Below are 22,954 nucleotides of genomic sequence, written 5' to 3'. Positions count from 1 at the left end.
AAGTCTAATAAAAGCCTTTAAATCATGCATATACAGAATCAATTTTCAAAGAATCAAATTAACCAGAAGCAATGACTTATGCATGATATTGCCTACAAAAGGGATGGACAAAGCCAATTTTCAACATCCCTCACTACGCTAAGAATAATTCTTGGGATGGGAGTTGCATTCTATGGGTAATTCTCTTCTCTAGTGTTTTTGCAAAAATGACCTTTCAGTAGGATCTGATCCAAAATTCTTTCCAGTGATGTAGACACACTCGTGATTTGTACCTTTGTCACCAACAAATTCCAAAGGCTTGGACTTGGCAAGGATAAATATTAATCTTACACTCATCCCACTCCATGGAAACAAATAGTGAAAACAATTATATTAATCAGTTCTATACACTGCATATATTTTATGCATGTTTTTATTTTTACTTCATGACACAAATCCTTGCTTGCGAAAATGCTAGCACAGTGTGCAGTTTCTACTTGTCAATATACCTCCATCCTCTTCTGTACCATCAATGGGCTACAAAGATTTAGAGGTTCAGTGATTATAGGATTTGAATGATTTTAACCCCTTTAAATTTGGAAACTCTTTAAATCCCATTATCTGTGCAGCCACTGAGAATTTTTAAATCAGCTTGGCCTTTTCTAGCTCCAGGTCTAAGGATTACAGAGTTTTAAAGAGTATAAATGCCTCTTTGCAGTTCTACAAAGAGCTGTCCCCAACCAGCTGACCTCCAGGAAATAAAGCCAGCCATTTCTCCAGCTGGCAACTGCTGATCAGAGTTTCTAAATGAAAAGATATGTATGTTATGCCACAAACCACCAGGAAAACAAGTAATTGCTTCCTCAACTCCACATGAAGCCAGTGAATCAGAAGATCTGATGCAGGAGGGGGCAGCAGACTTTAGACATGTGTCAGAAAGTGTCTAAGAATGAGAAAACGGGAAATGTCAGGGATCCAAAGAAGCTCACTAGGCCATAGAGGAAGTTCAGTGATGGGAAGCCACCTCGCACCCAAGGAAAAGTTGTTACCATGGACACCCTCAAACCCTACGTGACCCTCTGAGGTCTTACCTCTTGCGTCCTCACATTTATGTATCCATAATGAGTTCGAAGGGGCCGCCTGTATGTATAGGAGAATGGTATCCATTTTGCACCAGGTTGTCCAAAGCAGTTTAGTAGCAAAGGGAAATTCACTTCATTTACAAGGCGCACCACCAGCAGGAAGAGGAATGCTGCTATGAAGCTCACTGCAATCACAGACTTTCTCTACAAAACATTAAAAAAAAAGGAAGAATGAATGACTGTCAATCAAAAACAGTCTCAGAAAAAGGATGATTCACTTGGAGACAGAAAACAATTATTTGATGCCCAGCTTTCCCTAATGCGCTGAACCTCTGAAAACAAACTGAGTATGGATTATATTTCCTTCCCATTCCTAGCTCTCCTTACCTTCCTATCATCCTTGGTGACTCCCAGGCAGCTTTCAAAACCCAAGTCAGACTTTCCCATCTATAGGAAGCCTTTCCTACCTGTTCATTTTCCTCCCCAGTATCGTCCCCTCACCCCCAACCTACCTACCCTAACAGAGGTAAGAAGTCCCACCACTCCAGTGCTTTGAAGGCCCTTCTCCTGTTGTGCATTTTTCATGGTATAATTTCTGACATGACTTTTCTTTCACATAATTTTGAGTTTCTAGAGAACTGAGCTGCACTATACCATATTGCTCTGTATCCTAGGTCTTTAACACAGTACATACTGTAGGCACTCACAAACATGTGTGTGAATGAATAAATGGATTTTGCACATTTTGGTAGACCCAGTCTCATTATAAATCATTATTCTGTATCTTTATCTAGCACCCTGTGCAGGCAAGAAACTTTGTGCTATAAGATATCCAAAAGTAAGATTCAAAAAAGCTAACACTAACAGTAGGGAAAAAAACCACATCAAGCAGCATAAGAACATCCCCGAAATGTGTCTGTCATCAAACCAGAGTAGGAGCACCCGCTCAGACAGCCATGGGGAAAGGAGAGCTGTATTTGTGCTTGAACGTGATAAAATGCATGCATTTTTCACTAGACATGTGTGAGCAGAGCTTTCTAGGAAGAGGGAACAGAGTAAGGAGGCAAGAAAACACGAGGTTATTCATAGCCACATAGCATTTTGCTTTACTGTGACGCAGAGAAGAAGAAAAGGCTGAAAATAAAGATGATAACTTTATAGACTATCTCAGATACCAAGCTGAGAAGTCTCTACTGAGTTTGTTAGATGACGGAAAACTGAAGGAGATTTTTTGTTTAATTAGTTAAATTTTTGAAATGTGACTGTTACGTTATAATCAAACACCAGTGTTTGAGGCACTCTGGAGCAGAGTGAAACCAAACATAGGCAGCAACTAGTTAGGAGAGTATTTCAGTCGGCTAGGACAGAAGTAATGACGGATGGAAGTGAGAATAGTGGCAGGGGGAGTAAAAAGGTGAGAAAAGACATGAGAAACTCAATTTAGGTGGGAGACAGAAACCTGGGCTTCTGACCGAATAGAAGTGGCAGACAGAAAATTCAGAGATGCCTCAGATGTTGAGTTCAGGTAGCTGCAATAACACTAATCATATCAGGAGAAACCAGGGTGGCCAGAGCAGGAAATGATTTAAGAGAGTAAGTGGACAAAGAGCTTGACTTTCTAAGTCCTAGTTCTCAAGGACAAATGGGTCATCAAGGGGTCAGGCAGAAAGTCAACTCTAGAGTAAGAAGAAAGAAGAGGGCTGACGACAGATGTTAGGAACAACACTGCCTTCTCTCCAGGGTGAAGACACAATGAAATATTCCTTCCTGAAGGAAGGGCTTTGCCCTTGACTCTTCTTCAAACTTAAGGGAAACCAAATCACTTTCTGGGAAAGACTGAATGCTTCTTGTTGGTGCTGTTGTGTTTTCAGCTTGCCACTTTCTGGTAGAGTCAGCTTCCTTTTACTCCTCACAGAATGTCCCAAAGAAGAAAAGAAGCCCAAAGCTGGCCCCTGAATCCTCCCTGGGCCCATGGTCACAGTCTCTGAAAGGGCAACAGAACAAGGCCTCAAAGTCAGACACCCAAAGGAAGTCTTCTCTCTTGCCCAGCTCCCAGAATTTGTAAAAGCCCCATCCATCCCCCTGTCTAGCCAGCCTAATTTTCCAATCACCTGAAAGTCCCTTGAGTTCTGCTTCCTCAAAACCCCTTCTCTCACCACTTACTACCACAACCTTACCTCATTTAACCTTCGAATCATGAAAAACTGTTTTAATTTGTTCCTCTGTGGGATCATTATGTCCACAACAATGCAATGTGTCAAGGTAACAGCTTAAATGAGGTGATGGATCTTACAAGTTTAAAGGGACATAGACCAGAACAGATGGCTAAATAAAAGCAAAGGGGCCAGTCACCCATTAAGTAAACAGGTAAGAACCTTTTTTATCGCCATCCGGTAGTTTGCTGCAAACCGGTAGCTTGTTTTGAAGGAAACCAGGTGGGATTTGTGCCTTTGTCTCTTCTAGAGCCCAGCTGGCTCTCTGCTTCTTTCAGCTGCCGCATTGCACTGCATGGCTAGGGTTGGGGGACAAAAGCGTGGAGGGCCTGTCTGAATTCACTGATCTCACAAAACAACACATGTACAATGCACCCATGAGAGGAAAATAAATCAGCCATTTTGAGAGAAACTTCAAAATGGAATGAAACCGTAGTTGTAAAAGCCTGCTACCTAGCAATCCATGTCTGCTTCCCATGTTCTATCAAAGGGTACCAAGTAATGAACACAGAGAGGATGAGGGAGGCAAATGAGGAGTGAAAGCCAGACACTCACTCCTCTGCGCTGGACTTCCATCACAGTCTACAGCGGGCAGACAGCCTTCTTTCACGGCTCCGGCTTCCAGCCTCGATTCTGTTGCATTGTCTGACCTTCATTCTTTGCCTTCCTTCATATTTCCATATTCTTGTTTAACATAAACTCATTCCCATACTGCTAATATGAAACACCCTGATGTTTCACTAGAAAAGGTCTACAAGCATATTCTGGACTCAAGGACAACAGGACTTAATGTGGAGCGCATTCTTCTAATAGTCCCTTCTGCCAGATCATGACCTTGAGTTTCAATAGCTAAAACAAAACCACAATGAGGCTACTCGAAGTTTCGACACACCAGAATGCAGTGAGAATATGTATGTGTGTCTATATAGGGACACAGGAGTTGGGGAAGTTACAAAATACCAACATGATATGTTGTTGTCATTTAGTTGCTAAGTCGTGTCCAACTCTTTGTGACCCCATGGATTGTAGCCTCCTCTCTCCTCTGTCCATGGTATTTCCCAGGCAAAATACTGGATTGGGTTGCCATTTCCTTCTCCAGGGGATCTTTCTGGACCAGGGATTGAATCCATGTCTCCTGCATTGACAGGCACTGGCAGGAGGATTATTTACTGCTGAGCCACCAGAGATGTGCATCCATGATAAATGTGAATATATTTACTCCAAGTCACAACTGCACATTGAGTCCACACTCTGTATAGACTTGGCGAGGTGCTGAAAAACAGAAATAAAACTATAGAAGATAGACAGGCCATGCTTGCAAAGAGTCACAACTTAGTGCGCCTGGCAAGTAACAGAAAATTAGAATACCACATATCAAATAGGGTGACAGAGGTACACACAGGGCGCTGTGGTACCCTAGAGGAAGAGGGGGAGAGCCACGCATGAAACAACTTAAAGAATGCTTGTCTGAAGAGGTGATGTTCAAATGGAGTCCTGCAGAATGAGGAGGAATTAGACAAGTGGAGATGAGAAGGGCATTCCAGGCAGAGGGAACAGTTTAGACAAAGGCACAGAAGTTTTTTAAAGGCCTGAATTTGGTCAGAAACATGCAAGTCATTTGATAAGAAGAATACATTTGATATGTAATGGGAGATATGCTGGGAAGTGGACAAGGTTCAAATCATAACAAAAAATAATAAACCAAATGCATTAAGTCAGATGCATTTATTTGTCCCACTTCCCGTACATTAGGATACTGAAAAGATAAATGCATAAAGTGCTGTTTTATAACTCTAAAGTATTTTTCACTTTCCAATCAAGTGAAAATGTGTCCATCACTTTATATTACAAATTGCCAGTTAACTGCCTTAACATACCACAACTTGTTTCCAGTTGTTTGACTTTATCCTATCAGTTTCTCCTTCTTTTAACTGTTTTAAGTCCATCAACAGTCAGCAAATGACTCTACTTGTTTACACATGTGTTCTACATCTAACAATTTGTTTATGCAATTGATCACTGCTGTTTTTATTGAAGTAATCAGAGCATTCCTCAGATTCAACAACCAACAATTAAGTAAGAGAAGGCAATAGTAAGTACTTGTCAAGTTAATAATGCATAAGATTCAGTGCACAAACTCTTCACACTGTAGAAAACAGATAATAAATTTAATAAGTCATTCCCCTAAGCTCACACAGTTCAGTTCAGTTCAGTCGCTCAGTTGTGTCCGCCTCTCCACGACCCCATGAATCACAGCACACCAGACCTCCCTGTCTATCACCAACTCTCGGAGTTCACTCAAACTCATGTCCACAGAGTCAGTGATGCCATCGAGAACACTAAATGATGTAATAGGTGGAAAAAGCAAAGCACAGGTCAGGGAGCCTAGTGAACACTCAAAAATGGAAGATGTCACTATTACAATATGACCACTAACTGTGAAATCCTTGGAGGATATGAGCCAGTGATGAGCACAGGCTTGCCCATGGGAACACATGATAAGAACTGAGAGATACCTTTTTCTTAAATATCCCAAGCAGCTGCAGATACATGAACATTCAGCACAACTCATCCACGCGAGTTCTGAGAGAATGTCACCATGCCCAAATAGATCTGATGAATTGCTTTATGGAAAGCTTTCTCCTTCTTTTGGGCAAGTCTGAAGGGGCCTTTAACAGCTGAGACATTTAGAATTTAATCCCCTCTGTGCTGCAAAAATATGCATCAAAAATGTGGCATTCCAGTTGCTTGCTCTTTAGAGTAGGAATATCATTTATCAGACTTTATAGCAGAAATACCTATTTCAAAATAAAACCCACAGAGAATTCATGATTTAGGAAGAAAACAATTGCAGAGATCTGGATCTAGCAATTTTGCAACGCATATTAACATTTTTATGTTTTTATTCTTTTTATCACAGACTTTAACCACAGAATATGTTCTTTAACTTTGAGGTTAGTTGGTTGCTAGATTTTTTGTTTGTTTGTTTGTTTTTTTCTGTAAATGATAGACAACAGTATAAAGGTATATTTTTCTATTTAGATTGTATTATTTAATGACTGAATTAGTTGCTTATATGGTAAAATGGCACACTTTTGTCCGTATGCTATCACTTCAGTTCAGTTCAGTTCAGTTCAGTCGCTCAGTCGTGTCCGGCTCTCCGTGACCCCATGAATCACAGCACGCCAGACCTCCCTGTCCATCACCAACTCCCGGAGTTCACTCAAACTCATGTCCACAGAGTCGGTGATGCCATCCAGCCATCTCATTCTCTGTCATCCCCTTCTCCTCCCGCCCCCAACCTTTCAATAATAAATATGAAACACAGCGTCAATTGTACTATTTATACCATTACTCAGTAACCTCACACAGTGACGGGAACCTACTCATTGCTTATTTGTGACTTATCAAAATGCAATTTCTTTTCCTGTATAAAAAGCTATATCTTCAATGTAATTCTACCTTGTGCCATTGGCCAAGCTCCAAATCTGGTCTCCCTGAATGCAACAAAGCTTCATCCCTTTTGTATCAGGATGAATTAGCAAAGCTCAGGGTACATAAATAAAACCTTCATTTGTTTCATTTTATTTATTGAATCAACAAACTGGATCCTGACTGTTAAACTATGGTGAACTCGGGAAAATCTCACTCATGTGTTGGGGGGAATAAGAAAAAGAAGGGTAAAAAGAAAAAGTGGACAAACCCAGACTGGTGGAGTCCACACAGGAGCTTATCAAGGGCAGCCTTAGGCAGCTAGCTGGTAATAGAATCACTGAGGCCATCAAGAAGAGAGTGGTGAATGTCAAAAAAGGTCAACTGGGGAGAATAAGCAGCACTTCAGAATCCAGGAGGCTAATGAAGAAAATGTGATAGGAAAAAGCAATACATTTTGAGAGCAAGCTTTGAAGAGGGCAGAAGAGTGAAGTTAAAAAAGTAGTAAGGGATTTGGTTATAGGAAGTTATACATCATGCCAAAGAGTCTGCACTTTCACTATAGACTCTGAAGAAGGGGTCTAAGTGTGGGATAGAGAGGTCACACTTGATCATGGAAAGCTCACTCTGGAGTAGTGTAGTAAGTGAATGGAGAGGCTGGAATGATCCTTCAGGAGAGACAATGAAAAAAGGCAACAATGGACTACTTCTTCAGATATCACAAATGGACACTTAATTCTCACTATGAAAACCGCAGTTATTACTTTCAGCGACTGGCTTTTCTTTTCCTAGAAGAGCCAATAGCAGTAAAGTGCAGATACAGCAACATGGGTGAATAACCATCATAAACATAACAGAAGATAACATTTAATGAGTGTTATTAGTTGGAGAAATATTTCTGTAATCCCTACCTTCCAGAGGAAGAAATAGAGATATAGAGAGGTTGAGTAATGTGTCCAAGATCACAGAGCAAGAAAATAGTAAATACAGCTATGTAACTTAGATATTCTGACTCTAGAGTCTGTTGTTTGGGGTATGAATTAACTTGTCTAACTCAATGAAACTAAGCCATGCCGTGTGGGGCCACTCAAGACAGGCGGGTCATGGTGGAGAGGTCTGACAGAATGTGGTCCACTGGAGAAGAGAAGGCAAACCACTTCAGTATTCTTGCCTTGAGAACCCCATGAACAGTAACAAAAGGCAAAATGATAGGATACTGAATGAGGAATGCCCCAGGTCGGTAGGTGCCCAGTATGCTACTGGAGATCAGTGGAGAAATAACTCCAGAAAAAATGAAGGGATGGAGCAAAAGCAAAAACAATACCCAGTTATGGAGGTGACTGGTGATGTAAGCAAGGTCCGATGTTGTAAAGAGCAATATTGCATAGGAACCTGGAATCAAGGCAAATTGGAAGTGGTCAAACAGGAGATGGCAAGAGTGAACGTAGACATTCTAGGAATCAGTGAACTAAAATGGACTGGAATGGGTGAATTTAACTCAGAGGACCATTATATCTATTACTGTGGGCAAGAATCCCTTAAAAGAAATGGAGTAGCCATCATGGTCAACAAGAGGCCAAAATGCAGTACTTGGATGCAATCTCAAAAACGACAGAATTATTTCTGTTCGTTTCCAAGTCAAACCATTCAATATTACAGTAATCCAAGCCTATGCCCCAACCAGTAATGCTAAAGAAGCTGAAGTTGAACGATTCTATGAAGACCTACAAGACCTTTTAGAACTAACACCCAAAAAAGATGTCCTTTCCATTATAGGGGACTGAAATGCAAAAGTAGGAAGTCAAGAAACCCCTGGAGTAAAAGGCAAATTTGGCCTTGGAGCACGAAATGAAGCAGGGCAAAGGCTAATAGAGTTTTGCCAAGAGAACGCACTGGTCATAGCAAATATTCTCTTCCAACAACACAAGAGAAGACTCTACACATGGACATCACCAGATGGTCAACATTGAGATCAGATTGATTATATTCTTTGCAGCCAAAGATGGAGAAGCTGTATATAGTTAGCAAAAACAAGACCGGGATCTGACTGTGGCTCAGATCATGAACTCCTTATTGCCAAATTCAGACTTAAATTGAAGAAAGTAGGGAAAACCACTAGACCATTCAGATATGACCTAAATCAAATCCCTTATTATTATACAGTGGAAGTGAGAAGTAGATTTAAGGGACTAGATCTGATAGATAGAGTGCCTGATGAACTCTGGATGGAGGATCGTGAGATTGTACAGGAGACAGGGACCAAGACCATCCCCATGAAAAAGAAATGCAAAAAAGAAAAATGGCTGTCTGGGGAGGCCTTATAAATAGCTGTGAAAAGAAGAGAAGCGAAAAGCAAAGGAGAAAAGGAAATATATAAGCATCTGAATACAGAGTTCCAAAGAATAGCAAGGAGAGATAAGAAAGCCTTCCTCAAGGATCAATGCAAAGAAAAGAGGAAAACAACAGAATAGGAAAGACTAGAGATCTCTTCAAGAAAATTAGAGATACCAAGGGAAGATTTCATGCAAAGATGGGCTCATTAAAGGACAGAAATGGTATGGACCTAACAGAAGAAGATATTAAGAGGTGGCAAGAATACACAGAAGAACTGTACAAAAAAGATCTTCACGACCAGGATAATCATGATGGTGTGATCACTCACCTGGAGCCAGACATCTTGGAATGTGAAGTCAAGTGAACCTTAGAAAGCATCACTATGAACAAAGCTAGTGGAGGTGATGGAATTCCAGTTGAGCTATTTCAAATCCTGAAAGATGATGCTGTGAAAGTGCTGCACTCAATATGCTAGCAAATTTGGAAAATTCAGCAGTGGCCACAGGACTGGAAAAGGTCAGTTTTCATTCCAATCCGAAAGAAAGGCAATTCCAAAGAATGCTGACACTACCGCACAATTGTACTCATCTCACATGCTAGTAAAGTCATGCTCAAAATTCTCCAAACCAGGCTTCAGTAATACATGAACTGTGACATTCCAGATGTTCAAGCTGGTTTTAGAAAAGGCAGAGGAACCAGAGATCAAATTGCCAACATCTGCTGGATCATGGTGAAAGCAAGAGAGTTACAGAAAAATATCTATTTCTGCTTCATTGACTATGCCAAAGCCTTTGACTGTCTGGATCACAATAAACTGTGTACAATTCTGAAAGAGATGGGAATACCAGACCACATGACCTGCCTCTTGAGAAACCTGCATGCAGATCAGAAAGCAACAGTTAGAACTGCACATGGAACAACAGACCGGTTCCAAATAGGAAAAGGAGTACATCAAGGTTGTATATTGTCACCCAGCTTATTTAACTTATATGCAGAGTCCATCATGAGGAAAGCTGGGCTGGAAGAAGCACAAGCTGGAATCAAGATTGGCGGGAGAAATACCAATAACCTCAGATATGCAGATGACACTACCCTTAAAGCAGAAAGTGAAGAGGAACTAGAGACTCTTGATAAAGTGAAAGAGAAGAGTGAAAAAGTTGGCTTGAAGCTCAACATTCAGAAAACTGAGATCATGGCATCTGATCCCATCACTTCTTGGCAAATAGATAGGGAAACAGTGGCTGACTTTATTTTTCTGGGCTCCAAAATCACTGCAGATGGTGACTGCAGCCATGAAATTAAAAGACGCTTACCCCTTGGAAGGAAAGTTATGACCAACCTAGATAGCATATTGAAAAGCAGAGACATTACGTTGCAAACAAAGGTCCATCTAGCCAAGGCTATGGTTTTTCCCGTGGTCATGTATGGATGTGAGAGTTGGACTGTGAAGAAAGTTGATCGCCGAAGAATTGATGCTTTTGAACTGTGGTGAAGACTCTTGAGAGTCCCTTGTACTGCAAGGAGATCCAACCAGTCCATTCTAAAGGAGATCAGTCCTGGGTATTCACGGAAGGACTGATGCTAAAGCTGAAACTCCAATACTTTGGCCACCTCATGTGAAGAGTTGACTCACTGGAAAAGACTCTGATGCTGTCAGGGATTGGGGACAGGAGGAGAAGGGGACAACAGAGAATGAGATGGCTGGATGGCATCACCGACTCGTTGAACGTGAGTTTGAGTGAACTCTGGGAGTTGCTGATGGACAAGGAGGCCTGGCGTGCTGTGATTCATGTGGTCACAAAGAGTCGGACACGACTGAGTGACTGAACTGAAATGAAATTGTTAATTGTTACTCATATGAAGAGGAACACTCTTATAGGATTGGTTCAGAATTCTTAACAACTGGTACTAGCCATAAGCAGATTTTGTAATACTTTTGTCAATAAGCAAAATACCTAATTCATATGGAAAATTAAGAGGCTGATCTGAAACATGGTAATTATATTTTTACTTCAAAATCAGTAATTTGTGGACAGATTTAATTCTGGCTCTACGCCCAGTATTAAAAATACAACTACAGGGTACCATTCATTAGCTCTAACGGAAAATAAAGCAATTATCCCTCCACTTGTGATAGAGAATATTAGGTACCCTTAGTCAATCAATTGTATGGAGTCTTAATTCAAGAAGTCTATAGGAACCAACATGACTGAATAGGTATGTCTTCCCTTCTCAGATACACAATTCCATAATCCTTTTGTTCAGTGAAGATTCAGCCAAACAGCAAAATATTGATGGTTTCTTTAAATAAATGTACACATAAATATATAAATAAATAAAGTCAAAACATTAAAGTGAGCTTTTTAAAATTGTAGAACATCTTCAACATGGTGATCTACTTTAAGAATGTGGAGCCATATGTCACTTTCAGACATGGGTACAGTCCAATAAGAAATTCAAATCCAATCAACAAAAACCAAAGCAGTAGAGTTCTCATGGGCATCCCCACTGTCATAAACTATTCTATGCAAAAAGCTAGGAAAATTACAGGTGGCCAAAATTCTATTTCTGCTTTATTGACTATGCCAAAGCCTTTGACTGTGTGGATCACAATAAACTGTGGAAAATTCTGAAAGAGATGGGAATACCAGACCACATGACCTGCCTCCTGAGAAACTTGTATGCAGGTCAGGAAGCAACAGTTAGAACTGGACATGGAACAACAGACTGGTTCCAAATAGGAAAAGGAGTACATCAAGGTTGTATATTGTCACCCTGCTTATTTCACTTATATGCAGAGTCCATCATGAGAAACGCTGGACTGGAAGAAGCACAAGCTGGAATCAAGATTGGTGGGAGAAATACCAATAACCTCAGATATGCAGATGACACCACCCTTATGGCAGAAAGTGAAGAGGAACAAAAGAGACTCTTGATAAAGTGAAAGAGGAGAGTGAAAAGGTTGGCTTGAAGCTCAACATTCAGAAAACTAAGATCATGGCATCTGATCCCATCACTTCATGGGAAATAGATAGGGAAACAGTGGCTGACTTTATTTTTCTGGGCTCCAAAATCACTGCAGATGGTGACTGCAGCCATGAAATTAAAAGACGCTTACTCCTTGGAAGGAAAGTTATGACCAACCTAGATAGCATGTTAAAAAGCAGAGACATTACTTTGCAAACCAAGGTCCATCTAGTCAAGGCTATGGTTTTTCCAGTGGTCATGTATGGATGTGAGAGTTAGACTATAAAGAAAGCTGAGTGCAGAAGAATTGATGCTTTTGAACTGTGGTGTTGGAGAAGACTCTTGAGAGTCCCTTGGACTGCAAGGAGTTCCAACCAGTCCATCCTAAAGATCAGTCCTGGGTGTTCATTGGAAGGACTGATGTTGAAGCTGAAACTCTAATATTTTGGCCACCTGATGCGAAAAGCTGACTCATTTGAAAAGACCCTGATACTGGGAAAGACTGAAGGCAGGAGGAGAAGGGGACGACAGAGGATGAGATGGTTAGATGGCATCACTGACTCAATGGACATGAGTTTGGGTAAACTCCAAGAGTTGGTGATGGACGGGGAGGCCAGGCATGCTGTGGTTCATGGGGTTGCAAAGAGTTGGACTTGACTGAGCGAGTGAACTGAAATGACTGAAAATCTCTTCGGGGATTTTTTTTTTTCTCCAAAGGAAACTTCCTGTAGCTGCAAACACTATGTGCTGTGCTTAGTAGCTCAGCTGTGTCTGACTCTTTGCGACCCCATTGACTAAAGCCAGCCAGGCTCCTCTGTCCATCAGAATTCTCTAGGTAAAAATACTGGAGCTGGCTGCCAGTCCCTTCTCCAGGGGATCTTCCCAACCCAGGGATCAAACCCAGGTCTCCTGCATTGCAAGCAGATTCCTTAGTGTCTGAGCCACCAATGAATCCCAAGAATACTGGAGTGGGTAGCTGATTCCTTCTCTAGTGTATCATCTCAACCCAGGAATCGAACCGGGTTCTTCTGCATTGCGGGTGGATTCTTTATCAGCTGAGCTACCAGGGAAGCCTATAGAGAAGTTCAAGTTAACATGAATATTACGAGTATCAGATGGCATGTTAAGAGGTCACATGGAATATTTTCTGAACTTTCTAACACTTATTTTAAAACCTAAAGAAAAATTTCAATGAGTTTTCAATATGCCTGCACATTTTTCTTATTTTATTTGAGGAGGGTATTTAAGTTTTCTGGCCTAATTTGATTTTCAAACTGCTACAATATCAAATGAAAACAATCATGGCTACATTCACTGAATTTATTTTGTAAAAGTATACAAAACCAGTTTTATATCATTTTGCTTCTTCATCTTAAACATATTGCTTCAGCATATATCCTTTCATATAGAGAAAGAAATGAAAGTTCTTCAGAAACACAAGATAGAACTGAAGATTGATATTGAATATGTAAAATGAAGGACCCAGCAAGCAAAATCTCTCAGTGTGGCTGCACAGATAGACATAGAGAGATTTAATCCAAAAGGACATTTCTCATGGTGAGAGCATCAGAGATTGGGGCAAATGAACCTAAAGTTATGTTTTTTTTCCTTAAATCTTTGTACTTATAGGAAGAAATATGTTCCAGTCTACCTGCTGTTCTCTCCCTATCCCCTGGCATTCTGTTGAGGGTAGAGAGGTACTAACTAACCAGGGGTGATGAAGATAATTAGGTCAGCAGACCAGATGTTTTTGTTTTATTCTCAGCCAACACATAGTTTTCATTGGCCTTACTAGGTTTCTACAAACATCAGCTTGGCATCTTTCCCTCTTAAACCATTGAGTTTGTCTTTTAGAATCCAATTTTTCCTTTATGTTTAGGACGCAGAAGTGGAGCATAAGGATAAATTCTGGTGGTCCTAATGTCACTAGGGCAGGGGTCCTGTCCAGAAGCATCATGATAATGATTAGAATGACAAGGATGAAGCTATACGGCATTACAGTTTACAGCACTTACCTTTAAGCACTTTCAGACTTGCCACCTCACATGATTTTCCACATAGCCAGTGAAATAAGACGGGATGGTCAGACGCTGTAAAGTTTCATCTCCCATCTGTCCTTTCTTCCCCTTCATGTTTCCAGCTGGGCTTCTCACTATGCTCCAATGCCCCTTGGCTACCCAGTTCCTGTCACTTTGTCTGGGCTGCTCCCCACTGTTGCCATGCTGTGTTCTACCACCCCCATCTCCATAAGTTCAAGTATCAGTTCAGTTCAGTTCAGTCGCTCAGTCGTGTCCGACTCTCCGCGACCCCATGAATCACAGCACGCTAGGCCTCCCTGTCCATCACCAACTCCCGGAGTTCACTCAAACTCAAGTCCACAGAGTCGATGATGCCATCCAGCCATCTCATTCTCCGTCGTCCCCGTCTCCTCCCGCCCCCAACCTTTCCCAGCATCAGAGTCTTCCAGTGAGTCAACTCGTCGCATGAGGTGGCCAAAGTATTGCAGTTTCAGCTTTAGCATCAGTCCTTCCAGTGAACACCCAAGATTGATCTCCTTTAGAATGGACTGGTTGGATCTCCTTGCAGTACAAGGGACTCTCAAGAGTCTTCTCCAACACCACAGTTCAAAAGCATCAATTCTTCAGCGATCAGCTTTCTTCACAGTCCGACTCTCACATCCATACATGACCATGGGAAAAACCATAGCCTTGACTAGATGGACCTTTGTTGGCAAAGTAATGTCTCTGCTTTTTAATATACTATCAAGGTTGGTCATAACTTTCTTTCCATGGAGCAAGCGTCTTTTAATTTCATGGCTGCAATCAGCATCTTCAATGATTTTGGAGCCCCCAAAAATAAAGTCTGACACTGTTTCCACTGTTTCCCCATCTATTTCCCATGAAGTGAGGGGACCAGATGCCATGATCTTCGTTTTCTGAATGTTGAGCTTCAAGCCAACCTTTTCACTCTCCTCTTTCACTTTCATCAAGAGGCTTTTGAGTTCCTCTTCACTTTCTGCCATAAGGGTAGTGTCATCTGCATATCTGAGGTTATTGATATTTCTCCCAGCAATCTTGATTACAGCCTGTGCTTCTTCCAGCCCAGCGTTCCTCATGATGTACTCTGCATATAAGTTAAATAAGCAAGGTGACAATATACAGCCTTGACGTACTCCTTTTCCTATTTGGAACCAGTCTGTTGTTCCATGTACAGTTCTGACTGTTGCTTCCTGACCTGCATGCAGGTTTCTCAAGAGACAGGTCAGGTGGTCTGGTATTCCCATCTCTTTCAGAATGTTCCACAGTTTACTGTGATCCACACAGTCAAAGGCTTTGGCATAGTCAATGAAGCAGAAATAGATATTTTTCTGGAACTCTCTTGCTTTCTCCATGATCCAGCGGATGTTGGCAATTTGATCTTTGGTGCCTCTGCCTTTTCTAAAACCTGCCTGAACATCTGGGAGTTCACGGTTCACATATTGCTGAAGGCTGGCTTGGAGAATAACTCAGCCTAAATCATGTAATCTTCCGAAAGCTCTCTATTTCTCCCTGACTCCCAGTTCACAAATAACGGTGGGGTGGGTAATGAAAGAAGATAAAAGAAAGAGATAAGCAGAAATGCAGAGTGAGGAAGGGAGGGGGAATGATTCTTCTATAATTCTATTTATAAAAATTCCTCAAGGATGTGAACAAAGTCTGAGAAACATCTCTCATACATGCAGCATGAAACACAGTGTCTTGAATTTAAAAGAATGAAAAAGAATTGGGAGGACAACATTACAAAATGGGATAAAATTTTTAAAATTATCCCATTCATAGACATTTTTCTTAATCCATAACTCAAAGGAAATATACACTGTTCATTAAGATAAATGCATCCCATGATTTGTAATAAAAATATTAAACCAAAAAAAATAAAAGAATGAATATCAAATATTTGTTGAAGAATAAAAGAGAGAATAAAAGGATGGATGGATTCAAAGTTATTCTCTTATAAATATAGGCAGTAAATCATCCCAAAAGTTGTAGTTTAGGATCATTAGGGGGAAAAAAAAGTTTTCTTATGAGCGGAAAACTCACAAATTTTTCCCTTCTTTCTTCTGCATAATTCACTTTACTTAAAACTATCTGTGTAGATTTGATGTGAGCATGGAGAGGAGACAAGGGAGGAACACGAGGATGGAGGAACATAAAGTGGGAAGAATTCTAGTCCTTGTTAAACTGGACTTTTCGATGAGCATTCCTTCGAAGTTCTGATAGAACTCACAGATCTGCTTAGAGCAACATCCTTTATACAGCACATAAAGAAAAAACTTACAATAATTCCCATTTTTAAGAAACCCAGCTTTTGTCCGAGGAAAACGCTTAAAGCTAGAATCCCACATCATGGAATGAGAAGTGGATAACAAAAGGGTAGCCTGTCCTTCTAATAAGGACAATGACCTATTTTCTGAGAGTAGGAACTTGCAACTGTTAGCTGTGTGCTCAGCAAGTATCAGGTACTGTGCCAGGAATCTTATAGGGATGAAATCAGATTCTCACCAGCAGCCTATCTGCAGACTCAGGGTGGTCAAGTTACACTAAATGAGACAATATAGGTAACCTTGGGCACACTGTATAACCTGTTTGTGCTTCTGTTTTCTTACATGAAATTGGCAGGGGCGGGGGTGGATAGCACCTGCCTAATATGATTGTTAAAGGTTTAAATGAGTTACTACATACGAAGGGCATTACAGCACTGCTTGGCAAAAGGAAAGCTAGCTTTATTGTTAGAGTATCTCATCAGATCTAAGACACCGTCCATTGTTCATCACAATGTTACTCTAAATATGTTAAGAAAGGAAACCAAGGTGGGGAGCCGACACCAAAATGCTATTCCTTTCAAGTTACAATATTCTAGAAATAATGGTGCAATACAAAAAGGCACAGCAAGAAGACAGGAAGGAAAAATAATCTCTCCCAAGAACCTGAACCACAGTCAGGTACTCAAGCAGCCTTCTGATACAAGTTCACACTACTACTGTGATTCAATGAAAAAGTCAGTAAATAATTCAATTTAAAGTGGTCTCTGGATGGTAGTATCCCCAGATGATCATCTGAAACAACACACAAATCCCATCTGGATGAATTAAACTTTATGTAGGCAAATAGCAAATGCTAGATACTGTGTATAAGACTCTTCATTTTCAGAGATGCAAAAAAATAGAAAGATATTTTTAAATAAATGAAATATGGTGGTATTCCCTGGAGAAGGAAAGGGCAACCCACTCCAGTATTCTTGCCAGGAGAATCCCATGGACAGAGGAGTCTGGCAGGCTACAGTCCATGGAGCCACAAAGAATCGGACATGACTGAACAACTGAGCAATGGCGGTACTGCTGTTATAGGTGTCAATGTTATCATCATCATCATCCTAGGGAAAAAGAGAAACAGGAATGGCGCTTGGACCATTTTAAACACCTGTCCCTCACCCTAAACTCTAAAGGAAGCCTAACCACAAATCTGCAGAGCCTGACACAGTCTTGGAACTTCCCAGGACACTGGAATTCACAAATGTAAAAACGCTCAAGGGCTTTTTTTTTTTTTTTCTCCTGTCCAGATTGCACAAGTTAAAAAAAATAAAGTCACCTTTTTTTGAAAATGTTTAGACTACCCTGCACACACATGCGTATGAGCCCCATCTCCATGCACTGATATCAACTACTGCAGCTCCTAGTATCTCTTTAAAGAATGTTCTTGCAGGTCAAAGCTGAACCTTGGCAGAGGAATGCACACATATTAAACAGTCTTTTTATGAACAGAAATAGAGTTTTGCCACAGCATAAGTTTCATGATGATAATAAATAGTACTCTGTCAGGAACATTTGAATTTCTAAGTAAGACAGGCTTCCTATCAATTCTGAATTTAACATTAACATTGCATTGACAGTAATTTGAATTGCTCATGGAACATAAAGTCTATTAGCTTATTACTTATAGTTTCCTGTGCTAAAATAGCAAAGGCAGAAAGATCTCCATTGTTATGCACAAGGTCTGTCATCAGTGAGTTCCTGATATATTTTTTATCATAACCAGATCAGTCAGTGCTGTATTTCCTATAGCCTACTAGCCATCTCTATTTGGACATCTGAGGTAACTCGAATTCAGTTCAGTTCAGTTCAGTCGCTCAGTTGTGTCCGACTCTCCGCAACCCCATGAATCACAGCACGCCAGGCCTCCCTGTCCATCACCAACTCCCGGAGTTCACTCAAACTCATGTCCAAAGAGTCGGTGATGCCATCCAGCCATCTCATTCTCCGTCGTCCCCTTCTCCTCCCTCCCCCAACCTTTCCCAGCATCAGAGTCTTTTCCAGTGAGTCAACTCGTCGCATGAGGTGGCCAAAGTATTGTAGTTTCAGCTTTAGCATCAGTCCCTCCAATGAACACCCAGGATTGATATCCTTAAGAATGGACTGGTTGGATCTCCTTGCAGTCCAAGGGACTCTCAAGAGTCTTCTCCAACACCACAGTTCAAAAACATCAATTCTTCTGCACTCAGCTTTCTTCACAGTCCAACTCTCACATCCATACATGACCACTGGAAAAACCATAGCCTTGACTAGGCGGACCTTTGTTGGCAAAGTAATGTCTCTGCTTTTTAATATGTTATCTAGGTTGGTCATAACTTTCCTTCTAAGGAGTAAGCGTCTTTTAATTTCATGGCTGCAATCAGCATCTGCAGTGAGTAGCCCAAATCCAAACTAATGATACCTTCTCTTCCTCATCTACAGTGTGCTTCTGAGTTGCTGCCATTAAAGTCACTTTGGAATCCCAATACTTAAAATCTCACCTCTGCTTAGTAGCTATATAACATGGGGCATCTTAATTTTCTTTGTCCTTGTTCCTCGTCTATAAAATCATAGAATCATTACGAAAATTAAATAACGAGAAAACACATAAAGGACCAAGCTTAGGACTGAGCACATAGCAGGCAATAAATGATCATTAACTTCCTTCTGTTCTCCACATATTAGTCCCCTACACAATCTGTCATCTTTTCATGGAATGTCTTCTTCTTTCCTTTCTCTGTCAGAAAAGTGAAAGTGAAAGAAAGCAAAAGTCACTCAGTCATGTCTGAGTAGCCTGCCAGGCTCCTCTCTCCCTGGACTTCTCCAGGCCAGAACACTGGAGTGGGTAGCCGTTCCCTTCTCCAGGAGATCTTCCCCACCCAGGGATTGAACCCAGGTCTCCCCCATCGCAGGTGGATTCTTTACTGTCTGAGCCACCAGGCTAGCCTCTGTCAGAAAACTGCTACTTATTCTTTGAGACCAAAGACAAAAGGTCATCTCTTCCAAAATGATCCTGACCACCCTTGAAGATTTCAAAGCACTTTTTCCTGAGGCATAATTCATGAAGATAATTCATCTGGTAATTATTTAATTACCAGGCAACCTTCATCATTCAACCAAATTCTGCAAACACATAGCATACCATGCCTCCACATTCTTTTTCCCCAGACAGACATTACCAATCAACCATAGCATCATTTATCCCTGAGTAAGGATGCAAGTTCAAAACCCTTTCAATACAACGTTCCAGGCAGTAGTAATGCTAATAAATCAGCCTGGTATATTTACCTCTGTAGCACAAAACAAGCAGCAACTTAAGATCAGAGGCTATGTCTTGATAAGTCTATAATCCATGTGACCAGATATGATTGTTATCCTCTCTAGGTCTTGATTTCCTCACCCGTATGACAGACTGTTTTTAGGAAACTAGCTTGTGGTCAAGTCTAATGACACTGAAATGATGACCAGGGACCCTGATTGGTCAAAACTGACGTCAGTTCAAGGAATGTTTGCAGCACAGTTCTGCACAAGGCCCCCACTCTGGGTCCAGTCCCACTTCTTATCACAGAGTTAGGCATGCCTTCAGACACTTGAAAATTGAACCTGGTGTCTACATAATTGAAATAGAAATGGGGTGAGAATTTGTGATCTTTCAACTTGGTAGATAGCAGCTGCCACTTACCAAAGCCTACCTGATTGCAGCTATTTTGTACCTGCTGAGAAAAAGTTTGCAGCAAAAGAGATTATTTCCTTTTTAACCCTTGTCTGAAAAGAAGTTTCCATGTAATTTGACCCAGTTGTATAGAATAGGCTCAGGTTCAGTCTTTCACATGTATATGGACACTAGTGGGTTAACACCCCTGGCCAAACCACTTCCACTGAGCCCTAACCCTCTCAATCCGTCCGTTCGTCCATCCGTTCAGTCGCTTAGTCGTGTCCGACTCTTTGCAACCCGTGGACTGTAGCCTACCAGGCTTCTCCGTCCATGGGATTCTCCAGGCAAGAATACTGGAGTGGGTTACCATTTCCTTCTCCAGGGGATCTTCCCGACCCAGGGATCGAACCCGGGTCTCCCGCATTGGAGGCAGACGCTTTAACATCTGAGCCACCAGGAAACCCTCTCAATAGGAATTTTAAATGTCCACTGAGTTATTTTGTTGAAAACTTGATATCAAAGCAAAGAGAGTCTGAACATTTTCAATTCTATGTATATTTATTAAAATAAGAAAAAAAATCTGTTTTTGTATCTTATGTGTATGTATGTGTTATTTGCTTAGTCGTGTCCGACTGTTTGCAACCCCATAGACCACAGCCCACCAGGCCCCTCCATCCTTGGGATTCTCCAGGCAAGAACACTGGAATGGGTTGCTGTCTCCCTCTCCAAAAGGAACTATAGAAAGAAAGCAAGTGAAGTCACTCAGTTGTGTCTGACTCTTTGTGACCCCATGAATGGTAGCCTACCAGGCTCCTTCACCCATAGAATTTTCCAGGCAAGAGTACAGGAGTGGGTTGCCATTTCCTTCTCCACTGTATCTTATAAGTGACTGCATTAAAGATGAAGTTTCTCTGGAAATTAGTTCTATGAGCCAAATATTCAGATTTATTCAGTAAACATTATCATAAAAATATACACCGTGGTAGTTCCAGGAAAAGAATTACCAATAAATAGTTGTGAAGAAACAAAGGCCATTTCCCCAGATTTAGAAACAGATTCATTGGATGAGAGGTAAGCTTGTGCTGCTGCTGCTGCTAAGTCACTTCAGTCGTGTCCGACTCTGTGCGACCCCATAGATGGCAGCCTACCAGGCTCCCCTGTCCCTGGGATTCTTCAGGATCTTAATATTTAAACAAAAATTTCAGCTCTGGTATGCAAGACCCTGCCTAGGTGGGTATTTCTTACAGAATTAGGTCGCAATGATTAAACTTTCACAACCCCTAAAGGGTTTACCACCATCCCTAACACCGAACTTCCTATTTACTAAGTGCCTCTGTTCACTGTTGGAATGACTAGCTTCACATCTCTCTTCCTGCAGGACTATGTACTCTTGAAAAAACAAAGCTCTACCTCTTATGTTCACCATTGCTTCACCAACCACAAAAGCAGACAAGCCAGCAGCCTTGTGTAAACAGACCTCCAAAACACACGAGGAAGCTGGAAACAAGTTTTGGAGGCCTGCCTGAGTGTGGCACAGATCATCTTCTCTAACCACATGTCTACTGGTCTCCGTCAGCGACAGGAATTCCCTGGTGGCTGAGATAGTAAAGAATCCACCTTCCAATGCAGGAGACTCGGGTTCAATCCTTGGGTCTGGAAGATCCCCTGGAGAAAATGACAACCCACTCCAATATTCTTGCCTGAGAAATTCCATGGACCAAGGACCCTGGCGGGCTACAGTTCATGGCATCACAAAGAGTTGGACATGACTTAGCGAGTAAACAACAAAAAGTCAGTTAGAAGGGCGAGGCCACCTTTACGCCCTGGTTTGCTGTCTAACCATCTAACCACCAATGACTAGGATGGTGCTTAGAAAACACATCATTCCTGTTCATTTAAAAAAAAAAAACGGTATTTGCTGATTTTGTTCGATAATTTCCCAAAGCATGAAGTTGGACCACAGTCAGCATATTTTGACATTTTTCTGTGATTTGTTATTTTTAGGCAATATTTTGCAAATCAGGCTTTGCTCCTGATTTTAACAAAGCCTTTTCTTCCTGAGCAAAACAGATGAGCAGTTCAGCAAGACAGGGCGGCTTTTATCTGCAAAAAAAATCTGCCTTTCAGCAGAGCAGACAATACAAGCAAAACGGAGGCAAACACATGCAATATTTCCTGTATGTGAATTGTGAGTCTTTTCTCCTGTGGGATGAGCAAGTGGCAAGATAGTTTATTCCCGTGTGGCACTGATAGCCGGTCCTGAATACTTCTGAATACATCACTTTTATTGCCTTTTATATTGAATTACTGTGAAGGAAAAAATACTTTTGTGAGAATTCAAAATCAAAATACTTTAGGAGCTTTTAGAATCCACCTCTGGGACATAAAGAAAAGCTCAAGAAAACAAATAAATCTGCTCTCCTGAGGAATACCACATACTACTCCCACTGAGAGAGGGCCCCTGTACAGAAAGGGAGACATTATCAAATATTTATGTTGACTTTCTGGGGAAAAGGTAAGTGTTCTATTTGGGGTCCAGAAACTCTGAACCTTTATCTGCTGCTTTAGAACTTGCTATGTAAGGGACGAAATTTGCCCCAGGGTGCTTTGGCCTGCTGGAGAAGGCAATGGCAAGCCACTCCAGTACTCTTGCCTGGAAAATCTCATGGACGGAAGAGCCTGGTAGGCTGTAGTCCATGGGGTCACTACAAGTCAGACATCACTTTCACTTTTTACTTTCACACATTGGAGAAGGAAATGGCAACCCACTCCAGTGTTCTTGCCTGGAGAATCCCAGGGACGGGGGAGCCTGGTGGGCTGCCGTCTATGGGGTCATACAGAGTCGGACACAACTGAAGTGACTTAGCAGCAGCAGCAGCAGCAGCTTTGGCCTGCAGCATTTCAACACCACACGCTTCTTCTGGTACTTGATTTAAGATGCTTCCTAATGGTATATTTCACTAGA

General features: G+C 41.3%; 1 protein-coding gene across 1 annotated transcript in view; it reads right to left on the bottom strand.

Moving 5' to 3' along the window:
* ST6GALNAC3 (ST6 N-acetylgalactosaminide alpha-2,6-sialyltransferase 3) overlaps positions 1-22,954 on the bottom strand; it is a 645,967-nt gene that overhangs the window by 372,043 nt on the left and 250,970 nt on the right. The window contains exon 2 of the mRNA XM_088834865.1: positions 1,071-1,265. Within this exon, the coding sequence (XP_088690991.1) occupies positions 1,071-1,265 (195 nt within the window). The remainder of the gene's footprint in view (positions 1-1,070; positions 1,266-22,954) is intronic.

Source organism: Moschus berezovskii, chromosome 4 (assembly GCF_049115385.1).
Source record: "Moschus berezovskii isolate FMDL1 chromosome 4, NW_MosBer_1.0, whole genome shotgun sequence".
NCBI lineage: Eukaryota > Metazoa > Chordata > Mammalia > Artiodactyla > Moschidae > Moschus > Moschus berezovskii.
Note: the sequence above shows the minus strand (reverse complement) of the source record. Positions and strands in the feature narration are given on the sequence as shown.